A 17,547-nucleotide genomic window follows, 5' to 3' on the forward strand; every position below is an offset into this window, starting at 1 on the left:
GAATGGAATGCACGTTACGTATCTCCACCCTTCCCTACGCAAACTGGACAGATGTTTACGACTAGACTGGGTGGAGTTACCTATTGTACGTCCACGCCGCTGACACAGACGGACAGTGAGAGGAACCAATCAGCGCCTGGAATGTCGAAGCCTTGTCCAATCAGAAGTTTAACAAATCTGGGACTACTCTGTGTTATCCCAAGTCTCCCCACCCTGGTTACAGTAAACCGTCATTTTTGTTTCTACTGAAAGACTCAACCAAGCAACAAGACTGATTTGGCTGACGGTAAGAGATCAGTGTTTAATTTGCGCCTTTTTCATAAGTTACTAAATAAGAATAGGTTTTCCCGACGATTTTCGGACATAATGAGGGGCGTTTTCAACTTCACTTCCTGCTACATTGACAAGGCCGAGAGACGAAGTTTCATGTCACCTACCCTCGCCCTAATTATTGTAATGCCGTTTCTGAGCTTGAGATTTAAAAACAGCTCTCATTTAGACGAGTTTTATCATGATAAATAAATTATTTGTCAGGAACAGAGTTGGGATAGGCTTTCTTGTTTGTTGTGTCAGTGTAAAAGTGAAGTTGTTGTGACTCACCGGTGCATTCCACTGTGGCTGGGTAGTAGGGTGTTGGTAGTACAATGTTTCAATCTCCCTGCTACATAGTTTGGGCGATGGAACATCTGGGATCATCTGACTACTTTAACGTTCTGTTTGGTCAAAGGGCGTTTTTCGTGTTTACATCACATCCAACCCGTTTAAATTAACGATTAAATAGTAAACCAATGAGCTTGCCTGTCAAGTGAAATGCACTTGTAAAGTTAGTAACTTTACTCCGCTAGAAAGTTGGCTATTTTTTTAAGCCAATAGAAGCGCTGCATAGTTTACAGACTCCGGAGACTGAGCAACAAAAAAAACACTTTCTTTTTAAAGCCGTGGATAATTCCATTAGGCTGTGGTTGTTATAAAGGAGTTGGTGTTGACTAGAGCGATGTGGGGCTGCCCGGTACATTACAGTATTCTGGTGCTAAAGTTGATGTAACATCTATAAATCCTTAGTCTTCCCTGTGTACGTTGATCCTTGACCACCAGTCCACCATATTGTTTTCACTCCTCTCAGATGTGTACAGTGTACCCATTGAAGGGGCATGACCAGAATAGAACTAGGCTGTGGTTTTGGTTCTGCTTTAGTTAGCCCTGCTGTGTGTCTGAATGTACCTTTTTTTTAAACAGTAACGGTAGATATAAATGGAGCGTACAAAGACACATGTCTGTTCTAGACGATACCTTTCCTCTCCGTAAGTTAGGGGCCGTTAACGTTACATTCATTCACATTTGGCTCAGTGTAAACTTTCAATTCCAACGCTGTTTTAACGTTAAACGTCAATAATCAAACGGTTTTCGAAAGATATGCTGACATGCCTCTTATCTTTGTCAGCAAAAAATAAACTTGCAAATAAAAACGGTATCACACACGGCCATATCTCCATGTTACAGCGCGTGTTTACGGAAGACAGGCCGCCATTTTTGCTAATTAGCCATCTTGAGCCATCACTGTGTGTGCCTCCGGTTGACCAACTACACTTCCTCCCAGTTAGCTTACACACAGGTGTTCGGAGCACTCAAGATGGCTAATTAGCAAAAATGGCGGCCTGTTTTCCGTAAACACGCGCTGTAACATGGAGATATGGCCGTGTGGAAACATTAATCCTAATCCTATAAAGGTGTATAGTAATTTACCTTATTGGTCCTCTTCAGTATTCGACATACTTATAATAGGTATTATTATTATTCCTGCCGCCACATACTACTCATACAGCATTTGAGCTAGAAACGCCATTCCAAGGTCAAAACGTGCAGAACGGTCTCGATCGAGTTGCTTGTATACAACTTTTTACGTTATCAATTTTTCGTCAATCCCCCCCCCCCAAAAAATCTGGTAACATGGGATTTCTCAAGATTTTAATCCTCTCCTTTGTATCATCATCACTTCCAACTGTCATTTTCTCACGAAACCTTTGACGCAAATCAGCTAATAATTGTTCTTGCAACCACTAAGACAAAATATTTCAGGTTTACCAGCTTCGTATACTTCTCTACTACTCAAATCTGGAGTTTGGACAAAAAAATAATATTCGCATCAAGTTACAGCAGTTTAAGTAACCACATCAACATACATTTCTATAACATTTTGGCAAACGTCTGTTTTCACAACTACCGCAACAATAGACAAAAAGTTTGAGTTCATGGGATATTCCTCTACTTCTGCTTTTCATAGCTGTGCGCGGAATTGAAATATTCCATTTTACTGCACAGCTGTTTTTGTAACTGCAATACCATGTGTTTTTCAAACGTTCCCAAACAATGGCCGTTTTGACCACTTTCGGAGTGTTTTAAAGAAGAAAAAAGTAATCCTACCTAAAATATTCCCCTACTTCTTTGTTTAGTAGTCGGTTTTTAAATCGGGGCTACCAATCTGTAACTGGAGCCCCCGTCTTCCTGAAACAGCTCTGAATACTGAGATTCCAAAAAGGAGCCGTTGCTAGGATACTCGCACACATTGCCACAAGTCATGAGAGAGAACAGAGACTCCCCCTACACGGTTTAAGCTAGAAACGCAGATCCCATTTTTTTAAAATCCCTAAACGGTCTCGATCGAGATGCTTGTATACAACTTTTTGATATCTGTTATACTTTTTCCGTTATTCACTTTCTTGTCCTCTTTTTCTCCTCCACCCGCTTTCATTGGATTTCTCAAGATTCCAAAGTTCCCAATTGTGACATCATCACTTCCAACTGACATTCTCTTTAAGTGAAATCATGCAGCTTTTGACACAAATCAGCTAGTAACTCCACTTTGCAACCACGTAGACAAAATATTTCAAGCTTACCAGCTTTGTCTACTTCTCTGCTACTCGAAGCTGGCGTGTGGACTAAACATAACATTCGGATCAATTTATAGCAGTTTAAGTAACGGCATCAACAACATTTTCTGTAACATTTTTGCAAACAACGTCCGTTTTGACCACTACCGCAATAAGTTAGACAAAAATATATAGTATATGGGATATTCATCTACTTCTCTGCTATTCATAGCTGTGAGCAGAATCAAAATAGTCAATATGGAACTTAGGGTACAGCTGTTTTTGTAACTGCATTACCAAGTGTTTTTCAAACTTTCCCAAACAGCTGCTGTTTTGACGACTAAGACTATTACATACCACAACCCCACAACTTCTGACCTCAACCCCACAACTTCTGACCTCAACCCCACAACTTCTGACCTCAACCCCACAACTTCTGACCTCAACCCCACAACTTCTGACCTCAACCCCACAACTTCTGACAGCAACCACACAACTTCTGACCACAACCGCACAACTTCTGACCATATCTAGTGACCACAACCACACAATTGCAAACCATGACCACACAACTTCTGACCACACAACTTTTGACCACACATCTCACTACTTACCATTTACACACAACTTTTTACCACAACCACACAACTACTGAGCCACAACTACTGAACACAACTTCTGACCACATCTAGTGACCTCAACCACATAACTTCTGACCGCAATCAAACAAATTCTGACCACATGTAGTGTCCATAACCACACAACTCCCGACCTCAACCACACAATTACAAACCACAACAACACAACTTCTGACCACAACTTCTGATCACACATTTAACTACAAACCATATCCAAACAGCCTTTGACCACAACTACTGAACCACATAACTACTGACCACTACTACCACAACTTCTGACCAAAACTACTGACTTTCGATGGGAATTAAAAATGACATTTCTTCACTTCTTTCACTACCGCAAAAGTTTAAAGAGCTTTAGCTAGCCCCACCAACTTTACTTGTAAAGTTACCATCTAGTTTTTATAATTAAAAAATATATATGTTTCCAAAACAGTACCAGAGTCGGGGCTCTCAACAACACTCACTCGGTCCGAAGATAGTGATACAGTCGTCAATAGGCACTAAAGTAGTTAGAGTAGCATCTTTTGAGCTGTCCCAGACTAAAATAAATATTTTAAACGTGTATTTTTCCATATACAGTACCAGTCTAAAGTTTGTACACACCTACTCATTCAAGGGTTTTTCTTTATTTTTTATATTTTATACATTGTAGAATGATAGTGAAAACATCAAAACTATGAATTAACACATGGAATCACGTAGTAACCAAAAAATTGTTAAACAAATCAAAATACAGTTAATATTTTAGAATCTTCAAAGTAGTCACCCTTTGCCTTGATGACAGCTTTGCACACTCTTGACATTCTCTCAACCAGCTTCACCTGGAATGCTTTTCCAACAGTCTTGAAGGAGTTCCCACATATGCTGAGCACATGTTGGCTGCTTTTCCTTCACTCTGCGGTCCAACTCATCTCAAATTGGTTGAGGTCGGGTGATTGTGGAGGCCAGGTCATCTGATGCAGCACTCCATCACTCTCCTTCTTGGTCAAATAGCCCTTCCACAGCCTGGAGGTGTGTTGGGCCATTGTCCTGTTGAAAAACAAATTAAATTCCCACTAAGCGCAAATCAGATGGGATGGCGAATTGCTGCATAATGCTGTAGTAGCCATGCAGTTTAAGTGTGCCTTCAATTGTAAATAAATCACCAACAGTGCCACCAGCAAAGCACCATCACACCTCCTCCTCCATGCTTCACGGTGGGAACCACACATGTGGGGATTATCCATTCACATACTCTGCGTCTCACAAAGACACAGAGGTTGTGGAACCAAAAATCTCAAATTTGGACAAATTTGGATTTGGAAATTTGAACATCAGACCAAAGGACACTTTTCCACGGGTCTAATGTCCATTGTTCATGTTTATCGGCCCAAGTAATTCGACCATGAAGGCCTGATTCTCGCAGTCTCCTCCGAACAGTTGATTTTGAGATGTGTCTGCATTTATTTGGGCTGCAATCTGAGGCTGGTAACTGTAATGAACTTATCGTCTGCAGCAGAGGTAACTCTGGGTATTCACTTCCTGTGGCGGTCCTCATGAGAGCCAGTTTAGTCATAGCACTTGATGGTTTTTGTGACTGCACTTGAAGAAACTTTCAAAGTTCTTGACATTTTCCGGATTGACTGACCTAATGGACTGTCGTTTCTATTTGCTTATTTGAGCTGTTCTTGCCATAGTATGGACATGGTCTTTTACCAAATAGGGCTATCTTCTGTATACCAACCCTACCTTGTCACAACACAACTGATTGGCTCAAAAGCATTAGGAAAGAAATTCCACAAATGAACTTTTAACAAGGCACACCTGTTAATTGAAATGTATTCTAGATGACTTCCTCATGAAGCTGGTTGAGAGAATGCCAAGAGTGTGCAAAGCTGTCAAGGCAAAGGGTGGCTACTTTGAATAATATGAAATATGTCTAACTCTTTTTTTGGTTACTAGATGATTCCATATGTTTCTTTCATAGTTTTGATGTCTTCACTATTATTCTACAATGTAGAAAATAGTCAAAATAAAGAAAAACCCTCGACTGGTACTGTATGTGTTTAAATAAAATCAACTATATGCACTGAGCTTGTCTGATGTTTTACGTGCACTGTTTGAAATAATTAAGACAATTAACCGAAATTGATTTGTTTGTGTTGTGCCAGGCTCACATGCTGACCAGACCGGACACGTCGCGTGCGCGAGCGGTGCAAATTAAATGTAGAAATCCATGTTATTCAATTATTGCACCCACACTGCTCGCGCGCGCCAACGAGCGTCTGCGACACCAAGGGCTAAAATAGAACTAATTCCTATTTCTGACGCAGATCGCGCTGAAAGTCCTGCCTCTCCCATCTCCTCATTGGTTTATAGAAGCAGATACCCACGTGCCATCTCCTCATTGGTTATACCCACGTGGGTGACTGAAAGACGAACTGTTTGCCGGTAGTTGTGGTAAAACAATGAATGTTTAGATGCGATCACCATATAAGTTAAACGAAGAAAAAGCCTGGAAGGAGGAGAGATGACTAGAAACGATTCGGTTGGCCGTTTTATGTGTGGATTAATTTGTCTGAGTAGAGGTCCTTGTGCATTTCAGGTAAAATAACAACTCAATGTTTATATCCCAGGACAAATTAGCTAGCAACAGCAAGCTAGCTAAATAGGACAGATTAATTTTAGCTAGCAAGTGCTAGCTAAATTGCCATACATGTTTAATGCTTTTCAACCTGTCCCCAAATTAATGTCATTGGTTCAGAGTTTGTTTTGATATTTTAACCTGCGTGTCGTGATCGCGTTTGGTGTGGGGGGCAAAATAAATGTATGCACGATGGCGCACGCGCGCAGCCGGTTTGGGTTTCGTGTCAGACTTGCTGTGTTAGAAAAAGACAGTGACTGCCTGTGTGACTAGCACCCCTTGTCTCTCTCTACTCCCTGCTGTAGCGAAAACCTTGTGAAGACTTACAGAAAACGTTTGACCTCTGTCATTGCCAACAAAGGGTATATAATATAACAAAGTATTGAGATAAACTTTTGTTATTGACCAAATACTTATTTTCCACCATCATTTGAAAATAAATTCATAAAAAATCCTACAATGTGATTTTCTGTATTTTTTTTCCCCTCATTTTGTCTGGTATAGTTGAAGTGTACCTATGATGAAAATTACAGGCCTCTATCATCTTTTTAAGTGGGTGAACTTGCACAATTGGTGGCTGACTAAATACTTTTTTGCCCCACTGTATAAATTATACCAGAGAAGCTGTAGTAACAAAAACAATATAAAGCATTTATTACAACATAACAAAGATTAAAAAATAATTTGTGAAATTGCTTTTTCTGACATGTTGTGGTTGCATGAGGTTTGGAGCTCACGGAATCAGGCTATTAAGCAAACACTCAAACAGGTAACAGAAGCAGGATCTGTCTTATTTCTGTAGATATATATGGATGATTTATAAAGTCAGGCACATTTAAGTTAGACTATTGATTATAGGACTATTTAAGTTAGTTTCCTCTCTCTTCACTTTTAGACAATTAAGGCAAGGGCTGTTTTCTCATCTCCTCACTCCTCTGCTGCCTCTTCCACATTGTTCTCAACACCAATATGCTGGTTAACTTTGCTATTATGCACATAGCAACATGGTCTAGGAAAAGGCTCTAGCCAATTCAACAGCGCACTGATGTTTCAGAACCACAGACCGGGACCGTGATCCAACGCAGAAGAAAGCGCATTTGTTATAAAATAATCAATTTTTTTTTAGTGTTGCACCATTGTTCTTACATAATATAACCAAGTAGAGTGATGGACCTTTCTCACATGCTGCCCCCCCTCCAGGGAAGCCCCCCGCTACCCCTCCCGTCCCAGAATGCCATTGGTGACGAGGAACATCGAGCCTCGCTATGTGTGCCGCCAGACGATCCCCAACACCATCCGCAGCGAGCTGGAGTGTGTCACCAACATTAGCCTTGCCAACATCATACGCCAGCTAGGCAGCCTCAGTAAGTTACTAACTATGTGTTGAGTGAGTTTATACCTAGGGAAGTGCTACATGCAAAACAGTGCAGTGTATTGTAATTGTGTAATTGTGAGATTGTGTGTAAATTGCAAGTATGTATCTTGTGATATGTAATCGTGTGTATATATACTGAGTGTACAAAATATTAACACCTTCATAATATTGAGTTGCAGCTCCCCCGTTTGCCCTTAGAACAGCCTCACCTGCTACCATATCCCGTTCAAAGGCACTTTAATGTTTTGTCTTGCCCATTCACCCTCTGAATGGCACACCCACAATCCATGTCTCAATTGTCTCGAGGCTTAAAAACCCTTCTTTAACCTGTCTCCTCCCCTTCATCTACACTGATTGGAGTGGATTTAACATCAATAAGGGATCATAGCTTTCACCTGGTCAACCTGTCATGGAAAGAGCAGGTGTTCCTAATGTTTTGTACACTCAGTGAATTTAGGCCATAATATACATTTGTTTGTGTGTGTAGGTAAGTATGCAGAGGATGTGTTTGGAGAGCTGTTTGTGCAGGCGGGGGTGTTTGCTGTCCGGGTGAACACACTGGGAGAGAGAGTGGACCGTCTACAGGTCAAAGTCACCCAGCTCGACCCTAAAGAGGAGGAGGGTAAGAGACTGACTGACATTTATATACGATGGGGTGATTTCCCGCATGCTGATTAAGCCTATTAGATTTAAAAGCAATTTAAATGGAGAATCTTCATTGAACATGATCTTTAGTTTATAACTAGGCTCAACCTGTGTCTGGGAAAACCGCTGTATGTTACAAGCAAACAGTGCCATGTATTTAGTATTCAAAGTGAGAATTCAGTGGACTTTAAGTATAATGTAATGCAACACATACTGGCACATACTGTATACCTTTGTCCCAAACAAACAGAATACTAACCCTAACTGTGTCTCTCTCTCTTTCTCTCTCCCTCTCTCCATCCTCCATCTCTCTCTCTCTCCACATCGCTCTCTCTCTCTCCATATCTCTGTCTCTTTCTCACCATATCGATCTCTCTCCATCTCTCGCTCAGTCTCTCTGCAGGCCATCACCCAGAAGAAAGCGTTTCATAGTAATCTGACTCAGGACCAGCAGTTGTTCTGTAGACCCTCTCTACCGCTGCCTGTACAGGAGACCTATCTGACCTGCAACCCACCTCCACCACTCAACAACCTCAGCCAGTACAGGTACACACACACACGCACGCCGCGCGCACACACACACACACACACACACACACACACACACATTGATATTGTTTGTTGTTGTTGTCATGTCTAGGGATGATGGTAAGGATGCTCTGAAGTTCTACACCGATCCCTCCTACTTCTTTGATCTGTGGAAGGAGAAGATGCTGCAGGACACGAAGGACATCATGAAGGAGAGACGCAAACACAGGGTAACACACACAAGTAAAATGGCGCTGCAGAGGATAGCAGCCGTTTTACGGGCTCCTGACCAATTCTTATATATATATAATATATATTATATATATATAATATATAATTGTACATGTCTCCTCCATCATTTCATCAGAACGGGGATCACTAACCTTGATTTGGATGAAAATTTCTACTTTAACGAATCGGCAGCTCTGGTCATTCTGCTTACTCCTGACCAGGCCTTAATCCCCGGAACTCGAAAGGGGAAGCGACGGTGCAAGAGAGGTAGAAGAGACTACGTTGATGAGACTACGATGGCGAGCAAATAAAACGCCTCTACCCTCCGTTCTATTGGCGAACGTACAGTCACATGATTAAAAAACTGGACGAGCTCCGTTGGAGAATATCCTATCAACGGGACCTGAGGAACTGTAATATTCTATGTTTCTCGGAGTCGTTGCTGAACAAGGACGCTGTTTTTTTCAATCCATTGTCTAGACCAGTAGCCTCGGTGAAGACGAAGAGGGGACCGGTGTGTCTCTTTATTAACAACATCTGGTGCGCAATCTTTAAAGTAGTCTTGAGTTTTTATCGCCTGTGTTAGAATACCTGATGATAAACTGCAGACCATACTATTTACCAAGAGAGAGTTTTCATCTATATTTTTTGTAGCTGTCTATTTACCATCACAAACTGATGCGGTCACTAAGACCATACTCATCAAGCTGTACAGGGCCATAAGCAAACAAGAAAATGCACATCCATAGTCAGCGCTTCTCGTGGCCGGTGATTTTAATGCAGGGAAACTGAAATCCGTTTTACCAAATTTTTACCAGCATGTCACCTGTGCAACTACAGGCAACAAAACTCTAGAACACCTTTACTCCACACACATAAACACATACAAGACTCTCTCTCACCCTCCCTTTGGAAAATCTGACCATAACTCTATTCTCCTGATTCCTGCTTACAAGCAAAAACTCAAACAGGAAGTACCAGTGACACGCTCAATATCGAAATGGTCCGATGAAGCGGAAGCTAAGCTACAGGACTGTTTTGCTAGCACAGACTGGAATAAGTTCTGTGATTCATCTGATGACATTGATGAGTTTACCACATCAATCACCAGCGTCATTAATGAAGTGCATCAACAACGTCGTCCCCACAGTGACTGTACGTACATATCCCAACAAAAAGCCATGGATTACAGGCAACATCTGTACTGAGCTAAAGGCTAGAGCTGCAGCTTTCAAGGAGCGGGACACTAATCTGGACGCTTCTAAGAAATTCCGCTAAGGATTTTAGGCAAAGCGCCAATACAGGACTAAAATCGAATCCTACTATGCCGGCTCTGACACTCGTCGGATGTGGCAGGGCTTACAAACTATCCTGGATTACAAAGGAAAACCCAGCTGCTCAGTGATGCAAGCCTACCAGACGAGTTAAATGCCTTCTATGCTCGCGTCTAGGCAAGCCATACTAAATCATGCAACCAGCTGTTCCGGACTACTGTGTGATCTCGTTTTCCGTAGCCAATGTGAGTAAGACCTTTAAACGGGTTAACATTCACAAGGTTGTAGGACCAGAGGGACTACCAGGACACATATTCGGAGCATGCGCTGACCAGCTGTTAAGTGTCTTCACTGACATTTTCAACCTCTCCCTGACTCAAGTAGACCCAAGAACACCAAAGTAACCTGTCTATTGGCACATCGCACTCACATCTGTAGCCATGAAACACTTTGAAAGGGTGGTTGTTGCTTACATCAACACCATCATCCCAGACATCCTGGATCCACTCAAATTCGCCCCGACATTACAATTACATTTTAGGTATTTAGCAGATGCTTTTGTCCAAGGCGTCTTGCTTAAGGGCACATTGGCAGATTTGTCACCTAATCAGCTTGGGGATTCGAACCTGCAACCTTTCGGTTATTTCACCTATTTGAGAATGCTGTTAATTGAATACAGCTCAGCGTTCAACACCGTAGTGCCCTCCAAGCTCATCATTAAGCTCAGGATCCTGAGGCTGAACACCTGCAACTGAATCCTGGACTTCTTGACTGGCTGCCCCCAGGTGGTGAGAGTATGAAACAGCACATCTGCCACGCTGTTGAACACGGGGGCCCCTCAGGGGTGCGTGCTTAAGGCTTCAGAATGCTTCATTTCAGGTGGCCTGAACACGTGTGCTTGCATACTCCCATAAAATACCTTCGCTTGAAAAACAAGAAAAAAACAGCAATAGTACTGTTTGTCCATTTTACACAAAATAGTCCAAATTAATCTTAGTCAATTTAAGAAATTTGTTATTAATTTTGACAGTTTTTGCCAAGGAGATCTTAGTCCTGGAATTTTACATCTAAGTAAGATGTTTTGGTGCAGTGTTTCTCAATGAAAAAATGTGCATGAAAATGAGTCATCTCTCGTTGATTAAGACTATATTGAAGAATCCCTACTGTTGACTAATCATCGACTTTGGCTTGCCTCAATAATTTTTTGGTGTCCCCGAACAGCCGAAAGAAAAACCTAGCCGAAGGACAAAACAAACCAAAAACGGCACAAAATGTTGTTTGTCTCTTCAAAACTGTTTTGGCTGAGAAGCATGCGGACGCCTTGTCCCCTCCTGTACTCCCTGTTCACCCACGACTGCGCTGCCACGCACGACTCCAACACAATTAAATTTGCTGACGACACGACTGGTAGGCCTGATCACCGACAATGATGAGACCAACTATAGAGAGGAGGTCAGTGATTTGGCAGTGTGGTGCAAGGACAACAACCTCTCTGTCAACGTCAGCAAGACAAAGGAGCTGATCGTGGACTACAGCAAAACTGAGGACTGAGCACGCCCCCATCCACATTAGTGGAGCGGGTCGAGAGCTTCAAGTTCCTCTGTGTCCACATCACTATGGAATTAACATGGTTCACACACACCAACAAGGTCGTGAAGAAGACACGACAACGGTAAAGGTTTGGCAAGGGCCCTCAGATCCTCAAAAATGCTGCTCCATTGAGAGCTGCTCCATTGAGAGCTGCTCCATTGAGAGCTGCTCCATTGAGAGCTGCGCCATTGAGAGCTTCTTGACTGGCAGCATCACAGCTTAATTTGGCAACTGCTTGGCATCTGACAGCAAGGCGCTGCAGAGAGTAGTGGACACGGCCCAGTACATCACTGGGGCCGTGCTCCCTGCCATCCAGGACCTCCTATATCAGGCAGTGTGAAAGGAAGGCCCTAAAAATAGTTAAAGACTCCAGGCACCCAAGTCATAGACTGTTTCTCTGCTACCGCACGGTAAGCAGTAAGGATGCACCAAGTCTGGAACCAACAGAACCCTGAACAGCTTCTACCCCCAAAGCCATAAGACTGATAACCAAATAGCTCCCCAGGCTAAATATTAATCTACATTGACTAACTCTTTTGACTCATCACATACCTCGCTGCTGTTGTTTATCTATTCTGTTGCCTAGTAACTTTACCCCTACCTACACTGAGTGTACAAAACATGCTCTTTCCATGACAAAGACTGACTAGGTGAATCCAGGTGAAACTTATGATCCCTTATTGATGTCACCTGTTGAATCCAGTTCAATCAGTGTAGATGAAGGGGAGGAGACTGATTTAAAGAAGTATTTTTAAGCCTTGAGACAATTGAGACACGGGTTGTGTTGGTGTGCCATTCAAAGGGTGAATGGGCAAGACAAAAGATTGAACTCCCTTTGAAAGGGGTTTGCTAGTAGGGGCCAGGCGCTCCGGTTTGAATGTGTCAAGAATTGCAATGCTGCTGGCTTTTTCATGCTCAACAGTTTCCTGTGTGTAGCAAGAATTGTCCACTATCCAAAGGACATCCAGCCAACTTGACACAACTGTGGGAAGCATTGGAGTCAACATGGGCCAGCATCCCTGTGGAATGCTTTCGACACCTTGTGGAGTCGTGCCTCAACAAATTGAGGCTGTACTGAGGGCAAAAGGGGGTGCAACTCAATATTAGGAAGGTGTTCTAGATGTTTTGTACACCTACTGTATATGTACAGTATTCAGATCCCCTTCCCTTTTTCCAAAATGTGTTATGTTACAGCCTTATTCTAAAATTGATTAAATTTAAAAAATTCCCCATCAATCTACATCCAATACCCCATAATGACAAAGTGAAAACAGGTTTTTATACATTTTTGCACATTTATAAAAAATGAACATACCTTATTTACAGAAGTATTCAGACCCTTTGCTATGAGACTTGAATTTTTAGTTCAGGTGCATCCTGTTTCCATTGATCATCCGTGATGTTTCTACAACTTGGAGTCCACCTGTGGTAAATTCAATTGATTGGACATGATTTGGAAAGGCACACACCTGTCTATATAAGGTCCCACAGTTGACAGTGCATGTCAGCGCAAAAACCAAGCCATGAGGTCGAAGGAATTCTCCCTAGAGGTCCGAGACAGGATTGTGTCGAGGCACAGATCTGGGGAAATGTACCAAAACATTTCTGCAGCATTGAAGGTCCCCAAGAACACAGTGGCCTCCATCATTCTTAAATCGAGGAAGTTTGGAATCACCAATACTCTTCCTAGGGCTGGCCGCCCGGCCAAACTGAGAAATTGGGGGTGAAGGGCCTTGTTCGGGGAGGTGACCAAGAACCCGAGGGTCACTCTGACAGAGTTCCTCTGTGGAGATGGGAGAACCTTCTAGAAGGACAACCATCTGTGCAGCACTCCACCAATCAGGCCTTTATGGTAGAGTGGCCAGATGGAAACCACTCCTCAGTAAATGCACATGACAGCCCACTTAGAGTTTGCCAAAAGGCACCTAAAGGACTGAGAAACAAGATTCTCTGGTCTGATGAAACCAAGATTTAACTCTGGCCTGAATGCCAAGCGTCTCATCTGAAGGCACTATCTCTACGGGGGAAGCATGGTGGTGACAGCATCATGCTGTGGTGAGTTTTTCAGCGGCAGGGACTGAGAGACTAGTCAGGCTTGAGGGAAACATGAACGGAGCAAAGTACAGAGAGATCCTTGATGGAATCCTGCTCCAGAGCGTTCAGGACCTGAGACTGGGTTGAAGCTTCACCTTCCAACAGGACAATGCCCCGAAGCACATAGCCAAGTCTCTGAACGTCCTTGAGTGGTCCAGCCAGAGCCCGGATTTGAACCCGATCGAACATCTCTGGAGAGACCTGAAAATAGCTGTGCAGCGACGCTACCCATCCAACCTGACAAAGCTTGAGAGGATCTGCAGAGAAGAATGGGAGTTAGAGGTGTGCCAAGCTTGTAGAGTCATACCCAAGAAGACTAGAGGCTGTAATCGCTACCAAAGGTGTATCAACAAAGTACTGAGCAAAGGGTCTGAATACTTAAGTAAATGTAATATTTCATATTTTTCTTTATAAATTTGCAAAAGTTTCTAAAGACATGTGTTTGCTTTGTCATGGCTATTGTGTGAAGGTTGATGAGGAAAACAATTTATTTGATCCATTTCAGAAAAAGGCTCTAACATAACAAAATGTGGAGAAAGGGAAGGGGTCTGAATACTTTCCGAATGCACTGTACAAATCTAACTCAATTTGCCCGTACCCCTGCACATCGGCTGGGTACTAGTACCCCGTGTATATAGCCAAGTTATTGTTACTCAGTGTATTTATTCCTTGTGTTATTATGTTTCTATGTTTCTCTGCATTGTGGGGAAGGGCCCGTAAGTAAGCATTTCACTGTTAGTCTACACCTGTTAGTTTACACGCTCACACACATCCTTCAATGAGACAGTGGAGTTTGTTTTTGGCCTGTTGGGAAATGCATCCCATCTTCTGCTTAAACAAAACAAGGAAGTGCACTTATAGCGCTGTTAAATGCCTTTTCTTGTTTCTCTTCTCTTTCCCTCTGTCTTTCTCTCTCACTCCTCTCACTCTCTCCCTCCTTCCCTCTCTCTTTGTCACCCCCCTCACTTTGTCTCTCTGTCTGAGTAGAAGGAGAAGAAGGACAATCAGAATATGCGGACTCTGAATCCCAGGAAGATCAAAACCAGGAAGGATGAGTGGGAACGGCTAAAGATGGGAGAGGAGTTTGTGGTGCCCAAGAATGACATGGGGTGAGCGATGAGAATGAGAACAGGGCGAGAGATGAGGATAAAGAGGATGGGGTGAGAATGTATGAAGTGGAATGAGGAGAAAGAGAATATGAGGGAGGGAGATTGTGAGTGTATCAGGGAGAGTGATGTCCTATAGAATGATTTTAAACTGTTTAATTGTGTTATTGATGACAATATTCACTCTTTTTTTGGGGCATCTTGTGTGTAGAGAATCTCTTGAGGGTCTGAATGGCAGTATTGGTTCAGGAGAAGGCTGTTACTCCCCTGATGGTTTGGACCAGAGTACTGGGTCGTACGCCTTCGATCCTGGCTCCCCCCTCCCTCCCCCCGCCCCGGACGACTTCCTGCCCCCTCCACCCCCAGACATGGCGTAAGTAATGGAGATGGAGTGGAGTAGTGTATGCACATTTAAATTGTGCATATACTGTAGTTTTTACACATATTTTATGCTAATTTAGCATTTTGGCATTCGTGTTTACTCTCCAGTCAACACCCTTCATCTCAAGTGGACAAAATCGTTTGGAGACAGTTGTGTTTGGAGAATCCGTGTGCTGACCTTTAATCCTTCCCCTGCTCTCTCATTGGCAGGTATCATGACGGACAGTACGGAGCATCAAGCCAAAAGCGCACCAGCGTTCTTAGCCCCACACACCCCCCTCCAGCCCCTCCCATGCCCTCTACTGCTCCCATTGGCACACGGCCCAACCTGGCCCCTCCTCCTGCCCCACCTCCTCCTCCCCCTCCCCTGGCTTCGGTATCCCTCCCCCTCCCCCTCTGGATTTGACTCTTCCCCTCCCACTCCCCCTCTTCCTCCGCCTATCCCTCCCCCCCTGCCCCACCTCCTCTTTCCTATCAGGCCTCCATCTCTCCGCCTCCTCCCCCTCTCTCCCCCAGGGTGGTGGCGCACCTCCTCCTCCTCCTCCCCCCCGCCTCCCCCAGGCCCTCCTCCTCCCACTTCTGGCCCTCCTCCCCCCTCCTTCTCCATTGGGGCTCCCCCTCCTCTTAAATCCACCCAAGCTCAGCCAGAAGCCCCCGCTGACGCTCACAGTGACCTCCTGTCGGCTATCCGGCAAGGTACGACACACATACACACAGACAAACCGATATGAACACACATAAACACACACCCTAATCCCCCATCTTTCCCTTTCTCTCTGGCAGGTTTTAACCTACGTAAGGTGGAGGAACAGAAAGAGCAGGAGAAAAAGGATAACTACGGCAACGATGTGGCGGCCATCTTGTCTCGCCGTATTGCTGTGGAGTGCAGCGACAGCGAGGACGACTCCTCAGAGTTGGGAGATGACGATTGGTCCGAATGAGACCTTCATCACCTCCACCCTCATGGTCTTCCTCGGTCCTCGTCAGAGAGAATGCATCATATCCTTATCCCATTACTTCTTTATAATCTATGATCTAAGGAGTAGAGGTCCAAAGATAAGTGTGTGTGTGTGTGTGTGTGTGTGTGTGTGTGTCACTACTACACTCTTCCTCAGTATTCCCCACTCCTGTCTAAGCCAATCACATTCCCTGTATGTTGTATGTAGAACTGAACTGAGAAGCCAATGATTTAATTATGAGAACAGTACAAATATCAAAAAGCCAATTATTAATATAAGGGGCACAGGGCCAAAGGTAATGATAATTATACCCTCATAGGCTACACACAGATATCAACAAACATACAGTATACCGTACAGATATTGATTCTTACATGCATACAAAGACAGTACAATTATGGTATGATTGATGAACTGTATTAATATTTTACTTTAAGATAATTATAAGATGTGTTAAATAATACCAAGAGCACAAAGAAAGGTTTTTATTGCTGTTTTCTCCTTTTTCTTTTTTTACCTGTCTTTCTCTCTGTGGTTGGCATGGGAATGGTTACCTGGGCGACAGAGGGTCTCATTCACAGATGGGGGGGTTCTGAATCGTATCTAAAATGTCTGTAATCTTCTGAGTCAGCCCAAGCTGAAAACTGAACCTATGCTGCCCCCTATCAATCAAAACATTATCTGACCAATCAGCGATCCCTCTCTTGCCCTAGTCCCGCCCCTCCATAAGTGCCTTTGCTTTTCATGTTTATGTGCGAGGAGGAGAAAGTTAACCTTAGACACTGATCTAAGGTCTGTTTCTTTCCCATCATAACCATAGGATTGGATGAAAGGTACCTGATCCTAGATCTGTGCCTAAGAGACAACTTGATCCTCTTCTGTTTAAGTGCCTTCTGTTTGTTTTAAAGCCAAAGTGTAATGCCACAATCAGACCTGAGCATGTTAATATCCAACCACCTGTTTCTGCTTGTCCTCTCTTTCTCAACTTTATCAGTGACGATTATTACAATAATAAAGATACAATGAACTATACTGCTGTTTCAAGTGCATTTCTGTGCTGTGTAAATTATGTATATGGGTGAGTTCCAGACTGACTAGCTATGGTGCCTGCACAGTTGCCCCTCCCTCCCTCGCATGCTGCCTGCGCATCCTGGCACAGTTTAAGAGATCCCTGTTTTTCTACAGTCAAAAGACTACAATATCCACCATGCTGTTGAAAACCAACGCATACAT

At 43.4% G+C, this 17,547-nt stretch overlaps 1 protein-coding gene across 1 annotated transcript; it reads left to right on the plus strand.

Moving 5' to 3' along the window:
- Positions 1–153: 153 nt before the first annotated feature.
- Positions 154–17,346, plus strand: wasf2 (WASP family member 2). The gene is given in 10 exon segments (XM_024441135.2): positions 154–286; positions 7,332–7,495; positions 7,994–8,128; positions 8,544–8,697; positions 8,792–8,909; positions 14,856–14,977; positions 15,186–15,347; positions 15,566–15,733; positions 15,735–16,051; positions 16,139–17,346. Coding segments are annotated over 9 exon segments (1,467 nt in total). The 5' UTR covers positions 154–286; positions 7,332–7,362; the 3' UTR covers positions 16,297–17,346.
- The last annotated feature ends 201 nt before the right edge of the window (positions 17,347–17,547 follow it).

Source organism: Oncorhynchus tshawytscha, linkage group LG13 (genome assembly GCF_018296145.1).
Source record: "Oncorhynchus tshawytscha isolate Ot180627B linkage group LG13, Otsh_v2.0, whole genome shotgun sequence".
Lineage (NCBI taxonomy): Eukaryota > Metazoa > Chordata > Actinopteri > Salmoniformes > Salmonidae > Oncorhynchus > Oncorhynchus tshawytscha.